At 36.3% G+C, this 16,258-nt stretch overlaps 2 protein-coding genes across 4 annotated transcripts; both read right to left on the reverse strand.

The window, feature by feature from the left end:
* Positions 1–1,354: 1,354 nt before the first annotated feature.
* On the reverse strand, positions 1,355–2,992 carry LOC122723651. Its single transcript, XM_043956521.1, has 2 exons — positions 2,145–2,992; positions 1,355–1,934 (listed from the first exon to the last, which is right to left on the reverse strand). Exons 1-2 carry the CDS (start codon positions 2,990–2,992, stop codon positions 1,355–1,357), a joined length of 1,428 nt encoding a protein of 475 aa, XP_043812456.1.
* Positions 2,993–8,282: 5,290 nt separating this feature from the next.
* Positions 8,283–14,608, reverse strand: LOC110615904 (E3 ubiquitin-protein ligase RNF25). Of its 3 annotated transcripts, none has more exons than XM_021758112.2 (8): positions 14,260–14,596; positions 13,734–13,772; positions 13,433–13,570; positions 12,778–12,917; positions 12,547–12,656; positions 11,533–11,648; positions 10,719–11,084; positions 8,283–8,541 (listed from the first exon to the last, which is right to left on the reverse strand). In XM_021758112.2, the coding sequence occupies exons 1-7, from the start codon at positions 14,398–14,400 to the stop codon at positions 10,719–10,721; spliced, it is 1,050 nt and encodes a 349-aa protein (XP_021613804.1). In that variant the 5' UTR covers positions 14,401–14,596; the 3' UTR covers positions 8,283–8,541. The 3 variants fall into 3 exon arrangements, with proteins under 3 accessions (XP_021613804.1, XP_021613805.1, XP_021613807.1); XM_021758113.2 differs by lacking the exon at positions 8,283–8,541 and adding an exon at positions 10,466–10,553 and having other exon boundaries at positions 14,260–14,597; XM_021758115.2 differs by lacking the exons at positions 8,283–8,541; positions 11,533–11,648 and having other exon boundaries at positions 10,466–11,084; positions 12,524–12,656; positions 14,260–14,608.
* Between the last annotated feature and the right edge of the window lie 1,650 nt (positions 14,609–16,258).

Consider the following 16,258-nt stretch of genomic DNA (forward strand, 5'->3'; position numbering starts at 1 on the left):
AGGGACCCAGGATGTCTATGCCTCATTGTGAGAATGGCTATGGGCTGGATATGCTGGATTGAGGTGTGGCTGGAATGTTGATGGCATTAGCGAACCTTTGGCATATGTCACATCTTCGGATGAACTCCTCAGCTTCTTTCTTGACAGTGGGCTAGTAATAGCCTTGTCTAAAAATTTTGTTCGCCAATGTCCCTGCTCCCTCATGAGTCCCACATGTTCCTTGGTGTATCTCTTCCAGCACCTTGACTGCTTCGTCTGGGCCTACACATCGAAGCCATGGAGTGGATTTTCCTCTTCTATATAGGGTTTCCCTTATTGCTTGGTAATTGGCAGCTCGAGCAGCTATTTTCTTTGCTTCATCCTTGTCTTCAAGGAGCTTTCCCTTCTCAAGGTATTCCAGGTATGGGGTCATCCAGCTTTGGCCTTGCTCAGCCTGCATTACAGTGGCCGTTTTGTCAAAAGCAGGTATGCTAATGTATTGTATGTATACCTCGTCAGGGAGTTGTTCCAGCTCCTCTTTAGACAATCGGCTAAGTAGGTCTGCCTCCTCATTGTCCTCCCGGGGTATCCTCTGGTATTGTACCATAATCCCCTGTTCGACGAGCTCAGCCTCTATGGCTTTTACCTTCGCCAAGTAGCTCTGCATGGTTTGGTCTCTCGCTTGATATGCCCCTGTTATCTGATTGATCACTAGCTGGGAGTCGCTATTTATTTCAAGGTCGGTCACCCCTACCTCCATTTCAATTAGCATCCCATTTATCAGGGCTTCATATTCTGCTACATTGTTAGAGGCTTTGAATTCCAGGCGCAGAGCATAACAGACTTTGAAATCCTCAGGTCCTTTTAGCATTATTCCTGCACCGCTGCCCCCAGCCCTGGATGCCCCATCCATATACAACTTCCACCTGAACTCTTGTGAGGGCTGTCCCTCTCTTTCGCCCTCTAATGCTTCTGCAGATGACTCACCCGGTTTTGCTTGTTTTTCGTTGAAAGAGCACTCTGCTATGAAGTTAGCCAGAGCTTGAGATTTTATGGTGGTCCGAGGTCGGTATTCTAAGCAGTAAGGGCTAATCTCGATGGACCAGGCAAGCATCCGACCTGACGTTTCCGGCCTGTGGAGAATCTTCTTCAACGGCTAGTCTGTCATCACTACCCCTTGGTGGCTTTCTAAATATACTCTGAACTTTCTGACCGCTAGCAACAGGGCATATGCTATCTTTTCAATGTTCAAGTATCTTACTTCGGCATCCTTGAGCACTTTGCTGACATAGAAAACTGGCTTCTGTTCTCCTCCTTCTACTCTTACCAACACAGCACTGACAGCTTGTTCTGAGGCTAACAAGTAAATCAGGAGCTATTCTCCTTCCAACGGGCTACTGAGCACATGTGGCGAGCTAAGATAGCTTTTGAGCTCTTTGAAAGCTTCTCGACAGTCCTCGGTCCATTCGAAGTTCGGAACTTTTCTTAGCTTTTTAAAGAACGGCAGGCATCTTTCGACCGACCTCGACATGAAGCGATTGAGCGCTACTACCCTTCCAGTAAGTCTTTGGACATCCCTCACGCAGGTCGGCTCAGACATTTTCAAGATAGCTTCTAACTTCTCTAGATTGGGCTCAATGTCTTTTCCGCTCTCCATGTATCCAAAGAACTTCCCTTCCCTGATGAAGAAAGCGCATTTAGCCGGGTTCAGTCTCATTCTATATTGCTCCAGTACTTCAAACACCTCCCTCAAGTCTGTTAAGTGTTGTTGAAAAGTCGGACTCTTCACCACCATATCATCCACATATACTTCGACATTCCTGCTGATCTGATCTTTGAAGATTTTATTCATCAATCTTTGATATGTTGCCCTGGCATTCTTCAGCCCGAAAGGCATGGCCCTATAGCAGTAGGTCCCATCTTCTGTTATGAACGAGGTCTTTTCTTCATCCGACCTGTCAATTGGAATTTGGTGGTAACCAGACATTGCATCCAAAGACAACATATAATCAAAACCGGCCGTGGAATCGACCATTTTATTAATATCAGGGAGGGTATAACAATCTTTGGGACATGCCTAATTTAGGTCAGTAAAGTCTATACATATCCTATATTTGCCATTGGATTTTTTGACTAATACAGGATTTGCTAGCCATTGGGGGTACATCACTTCCCTGATAAACCCTGCCTCTTCTAGCTTTTGCACCTCCTCCCTGATGGCCTGCTGCTTCTCTCTTCCCACCACCCTCTTCTTCTGTTTCACCGGCCTGGCTTCCGGCAGGACGTTCAGCTTGTGAGGCATCACCTCCGGGTCTATCCCAGGCATGTCAGACGGCTTCCAGGAGAAGCTTGATGCATGACCTCGGATCAGGGCCATTACTTCAGTTTTTTGCTCCTCAGTTAGGCTGAAAACCTTGTCTGTCTTTGCTTCTGATAAGGAGAAGGTTTCCAGCTCTCCAACCGGCTCTGTTATGGCCTCCTTCTTCTCATCTCGGACCTCTGAGTCAAACCTTTTCCCTGTTGAGCTCGGCTCTGATACCGTGGCCAGGTACACTACTCTCGCCTCTTCCTGACTTCCTCTTACTACTTCCACCCCTGCTTTTGTCGGGAATTTCATGGCCAAGTACCTTATGCTGGTCACGGCCTCAAAGTCAAATAGCATAGGCCTTCCCAATATTGCATTGTAGCTCAGGGGGAGTTTTACTACTAAGAACACCACGTAGTGGGTTCGAGTTCTGGGTGCTTCCCCGAGGGTGAGAGCCAGCTTCACCTTTCCTTCCACAGGCACTGGGACTCCTCCGATCCCTTTGACTGGGGCCTGGTCCCGAACCAACTGTTCCTCGGGGATTCTCATCTGCTGGAAGACTCTGTACGGCAATAAATTCACCTTACTTCCGTCGTCCACCAAGATCTTCCTAACCCGGTAGTTATGGATGACGGCTTCAATAACCAGAGCGTCGTCATGTGGCATCTGAACGCCCTGAGTGTCTTCTGAGGAGAAAGAAATAACCATTGGGGAATGTTCTGATACCTGCATGACTTCAGCACTGCTACCTTCCCCATCCCGGTCTCTTTTTCTTCCTCTCCTGCTCATCCGACCTCCAGTTCCTCCGACGATCATATTGATGGTTCCACTGGAACCATCATTCACTGGTCCTGCTCCCGTCCTCTGAGGTCGTTCTATCGCAGGGTTCTGCTGAGGCCTCTCTCCCTTCGGTTTTTTCATAAAGTTCCTAAGATGTCCCCTTTTTATGAGCCTCTCTATCTCACTGATCAGCTGGTAGCAATTGTTGGTGTCATGGCCGTGAGTACGATGATACTGACAGTATTTGTCAGGATCTCGTTGGCTTGCTTCTGCTCTCATAGGCTTGGGCCACTGGAGGAACTCCTTGTCCTGAACTGCCATGAGCACCTCGGCTCTAGAGGCGTTGAGTGGAGTTAGGTTCTCTGGAACTCGCGGGGGGAGTGGTCTTTGTTCTGGAATCCGAGGAGGGAATGGTCTCTGGTCCCTTCGGTCCAAGGCTGTCTGTATGCCTCCAGCTTCTTTCTTTGCTTCTTCTCATGCCTTTTCGACCTCCTTTCTTCCGGGGCCTATCCCCTGTCTGATGACTCCTTAGCAAATCTGCTCATTACCAAGGCATCATCCTGCCTTATGTACTTCTCTACCCTCTTCATCAGTTCTGCCAGCGTGGTGGAGGGCTTTCTACTCAATGAGCCAAAAAACTCGGGGGAGGTGGTCCCCTTCTGCATGGCCTCCACCGCTCTGCCCTCGTCCAGCTCGGGGATTTGTAGGGCCTCCGTATTGAAATGAGCAACATACTCCCTTAATGACTCGTTCCTCCTCTGCCTGACCGTTTCCAGATAACTCATTTTTATGTCCGCTGGCACTCCCGCTATGAACTGGCTAATAAAGATGCTGGCTAGGTCTCCGAAACTCCTAATACTTCCAGCCTCTAGACTGTTGAACCAAGCCCGTGCCGGACCCGTGAGTGTTGTGGGGAATACCTTGCACATCAAGGCATCCGACAAAGTCTGCAGCTCCATGAAGGTCTTATAGTTGAGGACGTGCTCCCTTGGGTTTCCCATTCCGTCATAGGCTGCCATGGGTGGCATCATAAACTTCTTGGGGATGGTCTCCTGCTGCACCCATTTCGAGAAAGGTGAAGAGATGGGCAAGAGGGCTTGGTTGTGGTCCTTCGCCCCCAACTCGGCTAGGAGTTGTTCCCTCAGTTTCTGCAGTTTCTGATCTATATTCTCTTCTTCTTGTCTGGGCCTCTTCCCCAGACGATACTCCTCTTCCTGCTCCTCATCTTCCGTCCTTCTTGTTGTTGTTCTAGCCGAGTAACTCTCTGTCTCATCATGCTCTATCAACTCCCTTACCCTTCTTCCCCATATTCTAGCCTCCGGCTCTTCCTCTTCGCCTGCCCTTCTCCCCCTTTCCCCAGTTTCTCTGCTGTTTGTTTGAGAGTGGTTAAAGGTAGGCTGAGATTCGTTGGTTCGGGGTTCTTCTACTACCGACAACATGTTCATTGGGGTATTGAGGCCCCTCTGTTGCATCATCTGCCCCAGCCAGTGGGCAGTGTTTTGCAATTGAAGGGCCATGGCTTGGAGGTCTTGGTTGGATAGGGTGTTTTCGGGCACATTCCCTGCCAAGCTCGGCGATGGATTGAAAGGGACTGGCGGTTGGTTGTTGGGAGTTGTGGGGCTGAAGAAAGAGAACTATTGCCCCTCATGGGCGGAGCTCAGGTCATTAGGGGTGTTGACAATGTTGTTTTCGTTATGGTTGGCCATTGTGGATCTCAGTGGGTTTTGTAAGAGTGGTACTCCGACGATGAAAATATTTCCTTCGTTCCTACAGACGGCGCCACTTAATAATCTGAGATCCAGAAAATTAGGGTTTTACAATGGTTGAGTAAGCTTTTTTTTAGAGGAGAATGCTTCTCTCCTTTTTATTCTTTTCCTTTGTCTTCTAGTGAAGTGTAACGGCCTCACTGCCATTGGGTCACCTGTCTCTGCGATACGGATACGGACGTACGAGAATATCATATCTCTGCTCCATGCATAACGGCCATTTAATTCTGCCCTGGCACGCATGTGGATGGACCCACTAGGTGAATGGGCTGGCTACCTTTTCTCCCCCGGACTGGGCTGGTTGGTGAGATTAGGACTGAAGTTCAGGGGAGGTCTGATCTTAGAGCCAAAAGGACTGGGCCGGCCCGATAGAGAGGTTTTACGGGGGGTCCAGTCTTAAGGCCGAGCGGGCTGGACCTGGTTCATTTGGGAGGCTTAAGAGCCTTCAAGTAAAGGGTTTTGATCATGGGCTAGGCCTCAAACCGGGGTGGTGAAATCCAACGGTCATCAAATTCTAACTATTACTTTCTTAAATATAATATAGTTTTTCTATTCGAGTTAGAATTTTCGAATGAATTTTGTTATCATGAAATTTTATTATTAAAATACTAATTACTATGATTTATAAACTTATGCACCCAAATGCAATTAGAAAATTTTCAATTGTTATAATATAAATTTTTTTTCCTAGAAAATTTGAGTTAAAAACATGGTATTACGTTATGATGCAGAAGAATGTGAAGAAAAGAAGAGGAGCACGACAGTTGTTTGAATAAAGAAGGCATCAAAACATGTTTGTGATATAAATATGGTTTGTTAGATTATTTTAAATAGGAAAAAATGAGTTAATAGTTATTTCATACAACACATTAATCTCATGTTCAAATTGTTATGATCCTCTTTTGTTTTTAAATTCACGTTTTAATGAATTAATATCCTTTTTAGAGTTGGTGTATAAATCCCCTTCTTCTGTGTTTTCTTGCCTTTTCCTTTTCCATTTTCTTATTGCTTTGTTTGGCAACTAAGTAATTAAGTGTTTTTACGTTATCTGGCTTCTATTTGTTTTTGGCCTAAATGCTTTGTTAATTTGTTGTCAATTCAAGCAGTCGAGAATCCACTTATGAACGTGGCTCAGGATCCTTTCTTATTAACCTTTAAATAATTATTTATTTATTTATTCATAAATATATATCGTGGCTAGGATCAACGAGTTTCTGTTTGCATTCATAACTATCGCTTTTCCTTTCAGTAATACTCATTTTCATGACTTTACCCATAACTAAATTTAGGTATATTTATAATCTAATAATTGAAAATAAATTAATTTTTAGAAAAACTTCTGTAAAAGATCCATTATAAAAAAATTATAAATTAATGAAATTCAATAAATCATTATTCTAAATACAGTCCGTGAAAAATAAATAATGAAATAGATATTTTAAATAAAATAATATTATAAATATCTTGGGAAGCAATTGCAGTGACGAACTTATGTGGTGTGCAAAAAGGCCCACCTTCTTTTCTTTCTTTTCTTTATATGCAACATCAAAACGACTCCCAATTATTGGACTTATTCTCATAAATTTGTATCGTTTTTGCAATTTACCCTTATTTTGGGTGATATTTTTAGCAAATTATACAATCCTCCACGTCACATCTATATAATTTAATATTATAAAATAATAAAATTATATGCACATTAATGACTTGTATTATACATTTCATTTTTTTAAATTTTTTTTTTATCTTTAGTTATTTATTAAATGCGATAAAAAAATAATTACTCAATTAATTTTTTTTATTTTTATACTATTTTTGATATATTATACTTTTATTGATTACACGAACCTCAATACAGTATATCGTTTATTATATAATTAGTATGATGATACGATACCGTTTATTATGTTATTTTAAAGGATAAAAAAATTAAATTGATTTTTTTTTATAAATTTAATTTGAATTGAGTTTTAATTATATCTGTTATTTTTAATTTTTAAAGTTTATACGTAATGTATATATAAAATTATTTAATGCTATTAGATGTCTTATAATTGTATATGTGAATTTTATTTAAAATAAACTCTTAATTTAAATTAAAACATAGTTGTGAGGATTAATTAGCATATTGATGTAATGGAATTTTAGTTTATTTATTGTGAAAAACATCTGAAGAAGAGAAAATAATATAGTAATTTATCATGTGGTGATGAAAGGACCACTTGGATGATGAGTATTTCAGTTTGAAAGATTTTTATATATTTTTTTAAATAGTAAATAATCATTTAATGTATATTATAATTTTAATTAATTTATTATTTATAAATAGATAGGTGTAAAAATCTTTCATATATGAGAACCTTGGACAAAAGCACGGTTGGTGAAGGGACAGTTTGGCTGCTAAGGAGATGAGCTGCGATATAACTCTTTGGCTTATAGAGACAACTGGACTTTTTTTTTTTAAACTATTGAAAGCTGATATGGGACGTTGAGATCCATCAGCACATAAAAAAAATAAAACTGAATTTTTGCAATATGGGCAAATTCCTTCTCTATCATTAATTCAACACCCTCTGCTCTGATGTTCATGTGGTAGCTAGGCTACAACCAATTTATTGCTTTTTTTTTTTTTTTGGCAAAATTAACATACAGTAAAATTATATAAAACTATATATTTATAAAATTAATATAAAAGAAATCTAAAATTTAAAAATAAACTCCACAAAACAGATCGCACTGCAAACAATATTCTACTTCCCAATCAACATCCTACTTTTACTCTAGCCACATCCTACAAAATTAAAAATAAACATTTCATTTTTTTACACAAAATAATACTTAAAAATAAAAAAAATCATTTCAATCATTACTTTTAATGATAGGTCTAATTAAAAAAATAATAGCTTTTTTCATGTGTCAATCAACCTCTAAAACGATATTTTTTAAGACATTTGTTAAATTATCAAAATTATGAGTTCAAAATTAAATTTATAATCTGTATTATTCGCTTTTACGAAAGACGAAATAATACAGTATTAATAAGTGAAAAAGATTGTCAGGATCTTTATAATTCAAATATATCTAACTCTCAATGACTAATATCTTTTCCGCATACAAATTCAATAGTAAAAAGTATTCAATGTAGATTTACAGCCATTATTTCCAATCACCTTATTAAAAAAAAAGTTTTTTTTTTCTTTTATCTTTAATTGAAAATTTGAAATTCATTATTACCACAGATTTTTACCCAAAAAAAAAAAAAAAAGTTTTTATCCCATTTACAAGCAATGGTTTGGACCAAACCCAATATTGCTTCAAGGAAATGGACTACCGACGGATATTTCAGCACTTTTGGCTGTCATTTAAAAATAAAATATTTAAATAAGTATTTTCATATGTTTTTTTTATTATATTGAAAAATATAGCTTTCTATTTTAAAAAACACGAAACTCTGTGCAGGAATAGTTTTATATAAATAATGATATTTTCTTTTAAATATAAGGGGTCCATAATGAAATTAACAAACTAAGTAGCAATTGAAGAAGGAGGCTTGATAATGAGCAACTACCACAATTGAGGCTCCATAGTTGGTGTTTGTATAATTGCTGCATCACTCCAATCTATGTGAAATTTGACAATGCCCATATCCAACACGTCAAAGCTAGTAGGCTGCCATAGTACTTAGATGCTTCAGGCATAACGTTTTATACCCTATCGATCTCCCAAGGAGCCGAACAATAACCAAAAAAAAAAAGGCAAGGCAGATTGATAAGTTATTAAGGTTATAAAAGAAATAAGCAGAGAAGCGTGGGCAGAAGAATGATCTGTTGAAGACATTAACTAGCAAAAAGCAACAAGATGAAGAGAGATATAAAAGAAATGACTATATTTATTAAGTTTTTTTTTTTGATGTAGATGGTGGGAGAGTTGCATTATATTTTATTTGAAATGAATTTCTCAATTTTAAAGGGTTGATTAATGTGGCATAACTAATCGAGATCGGGATTTTTATTACTTATTTATGGGATGAAGGTAGTTGTCGACATGAGATTGCATCCACAATGTTCCAGAGAGTGAACACAACACACAAAAATAATTGCCCCACAAATCTATGCATGGGGCACAATTTAATTCTTTTATTTCTCAATTTCACTTACCACTATTTTCAGCTTCTTACCAATATTTTAACACAACATAAACACATAAAAAGGGGATATTTTATGCTTATTTTATTTTTTTAATAATGAAACGAATTATTTTATCATTTAAGAAATAGTTATTTTTTAGTTTTAACAAATTAACTACCCATTTTGAAAAAAAAAAACAAATTAACTACAGAAAACCCACCAATGAAGAATATATATATACACATTAAAAAATACCTAAAGATCTCAATTTTCAAACCCATAATTAAGATTAATAAGAATAATAAAAAAAGCCAGTCTCAACAAATGTCTTTAAACTTTTCCTTAATAATCATATCCTAAATATAATCACTGAATTAATAGTATTTGTTGTTATAAAACTTAATAACCGTCACATTAACTGCGAGATACAGTTACTTATAAAAATGAGTGTAATTATAAGAAAAATGTAAAGTTTAATTTTTTTTTTTTGTCATTTTTCTGAAAATTATAAATTAATTATAAAATTTTACGAGAAAAAATATTTTGTTATAATAATTATCGACTTTATTTTTCGTTTGTTTTAATAAAAATAAGAATATAATAAAGCAACAATATTTTTATCATTTATTTATTTTTTAAAGAAAAAATAGATTATTTTAATTTAAATTAAAAATTTCCATTAATGACTTTTTATTCTGTTTCTATGTTATATTTTTTCCAAGCATAGGAAAGATGCATCTTTTTTTTTCAAGCTACTTTCTCAAAATAATTATACGACTTTTCTAGTTTTATGAACAAATAATTTTATATCATCAAATTTTAAAAATATTTATTATTAATGAAATATACTAGTTTTCTACTATCTGATGAAAAGGAAAAGAGATAGATGAGTGTAATAAAAAAAATAACTAAAAAAAGAAGCTTTTCTTGTAAAAAATTAAAAATATAGAGAAAGCAAAGAAACTAAGATTAAGAAACTTTTTATAATTTGCTCTGAACTTTTTTTTCGGTAGTTATCATTAGGAACTGTAGGATCTAGTTCATTAAATAACAATAATTTTTGGTATAATTGTCAAGAAAAAAATATAGAACTTTAATGGTTAAAAACTACTAAATTTTGGAGTATTTTTTTCAGCCTTTGCTTCTGATTAATAATATAATTAATATTCTGCGAATCAGACCATTTTTAAGTTCTTAAAACGACCGATTTTTTCGCATTCTGTTCCAAAGGAGATAAAGTTTTTTAAAGTATAATTTTATCATGCAAGACTTTTTAATTTTTAAACCTTGATCATTTTTTATTGTTTAGAAAAAATACACCAATTTCAAGATTTTTGAAAAATACTTGAAGGGTTTCAAAAATCTTGAAATTGAAGTTTTTTAGAGGTCTCTAAAAACTTTCAAAAATCTTAAATCTTGAAAAACATTCTATTACTTTAAAAAATCTCCTCCCAAACATAGTATACATAGTGTTAGAATGTGAAGACTGAAAATGGGCGGTGCAAATAGCTCTAACAAATGCAAGCATAAACTTTTATAAAAAGTTGGCGGATTGATAAAAGCCGATTTCCGTCATTATGCTCCACAATCATATTCCTAGACCATTGTATAGTATAAACTAAAACTAAAGAGTCAGAGACGGGTAATGAGATGTAATGGTTCTGATCAGGATAAAGATTAGACTGCACCCCATGTTTGTTGCGACCACTTAGGAATTTTAACATAAAATAATTAATTTTAAGAAAAGCTTTAAACATTTACCTAATTTGAAGGACCACCATCTTTTCTGACCCACTGTTTAACTTGTTTTCTTGAATTTTGTATTCTCTGCTTCCTCCAACCCAAGTTCCTGTGCTCACTGGAGCTAGGTCTATTTGAAGAACCCCCAGAATCCACGGATACATTTCTTTGCTGTTCTTCCGTGGTTTCTTTATTCAATGTCTGTGCTGGCAATGTGACTGGCTGAGCAAGATACATACCAGGTAAAACAACTATCTCTCTTTTTGGTTCAATTATGCCACTATTTTCTTGCTGCAGGTTTAAGATGGCCTCAAACTTCTGTCTTCTAATCTTCTCTGAATCAGACTCGAGTAGTTTCTCATCTTCAATTTCAGTTCTGTGAGACCTCTGAGATCAAGAAGAGTCGGTGAATCAAAAACTTTAAAATCTATTAAACTAGTAATAAACAAATTAGCAAAGGAGAAGGATACACTTGAACAAAAACAAAATCTAGCATAAATTTTACAAATCCCAAATTGCCAGGCAAAAAAGGGGGAAAATTTTTCCAAGATTATCATCTGAATCATCTTGTTTTGTGCTAATGTAAATACTATATGCAAAAGCAGGGATATAAACAAAAATGATCTAACGAGCTTTGGCTCAACTAATATATAATAGAGTCACTTGAGGACTTTTTATGAAAAAAGACAAATCAATCCCTAGCTGGAGTCGTTTTTTCCCTAATAATAATGGACTTATCTAAACATGAAAACCAAGATTCTCTGCCAAAAAGAAAGAGACAAGATAAACAAAGCATAAGTCTCAACTCTCAACAAAATCAGTGACTAAGGAATACCAAGTTAGAGTCATGCGTTCCAACCAAGCTGAGCACATGTTCAAAATCCTTGACGTGAAAAACCTTGCGGCAAACTGGACAGCTCCCCATACTTTCTTCTTTTAAACCAATTATGTCTAATAACACCAGTTCAGGCATGAAATTAATATCATGATAGAAAAGGAAAAAGGTCGTCTACAAAAAAACAAATTGCTGGATATGATGCAAATAACTAGGAATATGTTTGGTTATTAAAACACCAGAATAACATGAAGTTTATTCTTTTTTTGAGGGGGGGATTGGGGGGGTGGGGGGGGTGGGGAAGGCATATGCTTGAACATGAACAAGTGAAAGTGAACTCATCTAACAAAATGTTTCCACCACCAAGATGACATTTTTACTCATAATGAGGAGAATAACACAAAAAAAATCTGTGATGAGGATTTCAAATGTTCATCCAGTACAACACAATCATGTCATATGCTATATAATGATGTACACAATGAGGAGAATAACCCAAGAACTGATTCTTGGGCTGGAGCATATCGCATGACATTCTACATATTCAAGCTAAGCCTCCAACCAAACACATCAAAACTAAGAACTGATAAATGTAAGCCCATATGTGGCAATTATACCTTAATGAAACAGTAATAATGTTCTAAAACGGCTTCTAGAGGCCACATACAATAACAAGCATGCCAGTATAATCAATATGAAATATAACCTTGACCTTTTAGACATCCTACCACGTAGCCAGACGAAACAACCAATACATTGAATACATTTTCAGAGATGAGTAGTCAAAATGTCAAATAGTAGCACTAACATTAGCATAATTTTTTTTTTTCAAGAAAAGCTTATATCTGACAAGTGTCAAGTTTGAGTTTCACATCAATGACAATTCCCCAACCCACCTAAAATAAATGAACCCTTACACCTAAGGCAATGTTTTCGTGCTACTAAATTGTTCCATAAAACTTCTAGTTAAGCTTGGATACTTTTACCGCACCTTAAGCTTTGACCCAAACATACCATTCTGATTTTCCCCATCTCTGATGGAATGTAGAGTTGTAGTAGATGAGATGTTAATGTCACTTTGTTTCTCTTTTTGGATCCAATTCCACCAATTCATGATGCATTCACTGCCAAACAGTGAATATAATACATTACTTCCATAATTTCTGTGGTGGGAAAGAAGAAAGGGGATGAGAAAGGTGCAGACCAAATATGGCTAAGACAGAACAAAAGAATCAAGAACCCTACCAGTGAAAGCAATGGAAACAAGACATCAGCTTCATAAATGGCAAGGTTTCATTCTGTTCATCTTCTAGGAGCAAAGGGTACAAACACAATGGACAATTGCCATCAGGGTGATTCATAATAGAGAGCTTCTCCACTGCTTCCTGGAAATACATCTCAATCAATTTTTGCAACTACATAAGTCAAAAAAAGAAGGGTAAAAAGGAATATTACCTGAATGATTCTTCAGCAAAATTAGCACTTTAGCAGACACTTTAAAATATATGTCATCAAGAAGAAGTAGTGATGTCCCATGAGAAAAGTTTAACCCTTAGGGAGGATTCCTCTTTTTTTATTCTTTTTTTTCCTTTTTATTTTTTTTTTAAATTTTGTTTAGGAAAAATAAAGGTAATTAGACAATAAGTTCATGATAAAGAAGGAAAAGGCAGCAACAGAATAAAATTTATCCTCATAGTCAAAGAATGGGCAAAACATATTAGCTCCTGCTTAACGTTACGCCTACAGGTATTTACTTCTCATAATCATCATGTACTTGATGAAAATTAACAATCCCTTAAACAATGTGGATATCAACTATCAGGCTGCTAATGCAGTTTTCTCAAATGGGCAACATCATGAAGTATCTATACCAACATGAACAAAACATCACAACCATTACCTCACAAAGTGCTACAAGCATCAAACATGAGGAGAGTTCACATGCTTTGTCTTGTATGCTTTTTATTAGTTCCTTCTGCCTTTCTTCATCAAGCCCCTTCGATTCTATAAAATCAATACTGGGTGGTTCCTTTGGATACTACCACAAGCAATCAGGCCAGAATTAGTGCATAAATAAATAAAATCCCAGTTATTGTTAGAGGATATTATTCGACTATATGTGACCTTGATATAACAATCAACTGCCGACGAAAGGATGAATCCATGGCATTATGGAGAAACATAAGGTGCACTGCAAATACCTGGGAACATGCTCGTATCCCGATAACTGCTTCCACAAACTGCAGTAAAAAGCACGATCAAGATATACACCATTCAAATTAACAGATGGATGTAAAATTGAGAATAGTTAAATAAACTGTTTATGCAAGCAATAACTTGTCTGTACAATGACATCAAGTGTTATAATTTATAAGGGAAAAAAGATCATCTTAAAGCTATCAAGTTACAACCTAGCATATAAGGTAAGCAAAACAATCAACAACATCATCAATGATGCTGGTCTACGCACATTAGGATCGATTTTTTATTAATTTATGTTTTTGAGTGACAGGATTAGGTGGAACAGAAATCCAATTTTGTGAATTGTTAACAGAGTTACAACTAGCCTCGGCAAAAAACATAGTAAAAAATGAAAACTGAGATAAGACGTCTAAAACTTACAGCATGATCCAAACAGGCCTACAAGAAACATGGGAGAAAATTTACACACACTGCTCCGAACCCTAGATATTAAGATCACGGAATAAAGGACATAGAGGGTGATACCTGTTGGGAAGATATATCGGCGGTTCGGGGTTTGATGTGGACATGAAGATGGGGAGGGAAAGAATCTAGAACCACACAATCGTCTCCGTACACCGCTTGCACCGCTTCCACTTCTATCAACACTTCTTCTTCTTCGACCATCTTTCCGGCGTTCTAAAGAGCTTTCTGCGAATAGAGAGGGAAGGATGTCGAGAGGACCTTGACCAATCTAGAGGTGAGTCTGAGTATGAGCAGCTACAGAGTCGTCTCGGCGATGGCTGGCGCTAGTACTGCGAGTCCTTTGTTTTTTTTAAACGTTTCAAATTATACTTATATTCTTAAAAAGAATAATTTATTTAGCATAATATGATTAAAATTAAATAAAAGAGCTATAATTCTATAAATTATTTAATTTTAATAAAATAAACAAATGCAAAGTGTATTATGAAAAAAGGTAAAAATTTATTGGTTTTCAACGGTTAGTTTCCTTCCTAATTTTTTTTGAACGACATAAAAGATTCAATATAATTATAAGGCTTTTAAGAAAACAGCAAACTACAAAAATCTAAGCACCATAAGTAGAGACCATGTCCTCTGTTGCGGTGTTAACTGATTTTAAAGCGCTAGCTTAGCTGCCGTATCAGCCCATACATTCGCTTGGCAAGGAGTAAATTTGAGCAAAAATTTATGGAAGTGTGAACTTAAATGAAGAATAAATCCAACAGATAACAGAAATATTCCATAGTAAAAATTGAAAAGATTGGTGAACGGTTCCACATATTAGAGTCATCAGTAGAAGTAATAATAAAGACTACAGCAGTAAGAAAAAACTGATCATTCTATACAATATCACAATTAAATTTAATAAGGCTTGAAGGAGGATTAGCCTAATTAGAGTTAGGCAATTAATGTTACCTGGAATGTGAAGAATAAAAAAATATTATATTAGTACAAATGGAAAAAATCGAGTGAAAGTGACATGTAAAATCAATATGAGTAAAGCCAATAGAAATAGATTTATATGCGCAAAGACTAATAAACTAGCGAGAAGACAAAAGAAAAGTATATGCTTTAAGGTTTCTAAAGCAGAAAGACAACCATGACATAGAGACCGATTGGGATACAACAAAATGGACATCGAATACGTCGGTAGGGGTGAGCATTCGGTCGGTTCGGTTCAAAACCGAACCGAACCGAATAAACCAAAAATTAAAATTTGAGTGTTTATAAAAACCGAACCGAACTGATTTTGGTCAGAAACCGAATCGAACCGAACCGGTTTGATTCGGGTCGGTTCGGTTCAGTTTGATCGGTTTCGATTTTTAATAATTTTTTTATTTTTTACACTTTAGTTTTTAATATTTTAAAATTTAATTAAAATATTTTAATTTTAATATGATTTAATTTCTATATATTATTGAAAAAACATATTATTATTACTAATCGGTTCGGTTCGGTTTTTTCGGTTTTTTTCTGATCAAAACCGAACCGAACCGAAATAACCAAAATTTTTGAAATTGAAAACCGAACCGAACCAAAATATATAAAAAACCGAATCAAATTTTCAAATCGGTTCGGTTCGATCGATTTTTTTGATTTGAACCGAATACTGCTTACCCCTATACGTCGGGATGGCATATAAGACCGATTGTATCATGATAGCGTGCCCCGCAAGAGATAAAAGCTTATATTTTCAAGATTGTGTCTTATAACGTATTATATCTTCCACTGCCTTCAAACTCTATTGCCAAGTTCTAATGGGTGCTGATGACACTTCTGGAAAAATTTAATGGGTTAACTGGCAATGTATTTACATATTTAAGTCTTGGGGTGATTAGGCTGCCGAGACTTGAAGATTTTCAATTTAGATTGTCTAGCCAAGCAATATTGGTGACCCCTTCATCATCAATCAAGTTTATGGGCAAGGATCTTGAAGGCTTTATATTTTCTTGTTTCTCTTTTCGGTAGGTAGAGCGTAAACATCATTCTTCTTGGCTTTGGAAAGTCTTTTAGTAGATAG

The sequence above is a fragment of the Manihot esculenta genome, chromosome 5 (assembly GCF_001659605.2).
Source record: "Manihot esculenta cultivar AM560-2 chromosome 5, M.esculenta_v8, whole genome shotgun sequence".
Lineage (NCBI taxonomy): Eukaryota > Viridiplantae > Streptophyta > Magnoliopsida > Malpighiales > Euphorbiaceae > Manihot > Manihot esculenta.

What these genes read in the sequence shown, in the direction of transcription:
- LOC122723651 (XM_043956521.1), bottom strand. Translation starts at nt 2,992, where the DNA reads ATGGTTATTTCTTTCTCCTCAGAAGACACTCAGGGCGTTCAGATGCCA. An exon ending in GGGTTTATCAGGGAAGTGAT is followed by an intron (nt 1,935 to 2,144) that starts GTACCCCCAATG and finishes TCCAATTGACAG; the next exon opens with GTCGGATGAAGAAAAGACCT.
- LOC110615904 (XM_021758112.2), bottom strand. Translation starts at nt 14,400, where the DNA reads ATGGTCGAAGAAGAAGAAGTGTTGATAGAAGTGGAAGCGGTGCAAGCG. An exon ending in GGATACGAGCATGTTCCCAG is followed by an intron (nt 13,571 to 13,733) that starts GTATTTGCAGTG and finishes TGCTTGTGGTAG; the next exon opens with TATCCAAAGGAACCACCCAG. An exon ending in GAACGCATGACTCTAACTTG is followed by an intron (nt 11,085 to 11,532) that starts GTATTCCTTAGT and finishes TCTTGATCTCAG; the next exon opens with AGGTCTCACAGAACTGAAAT.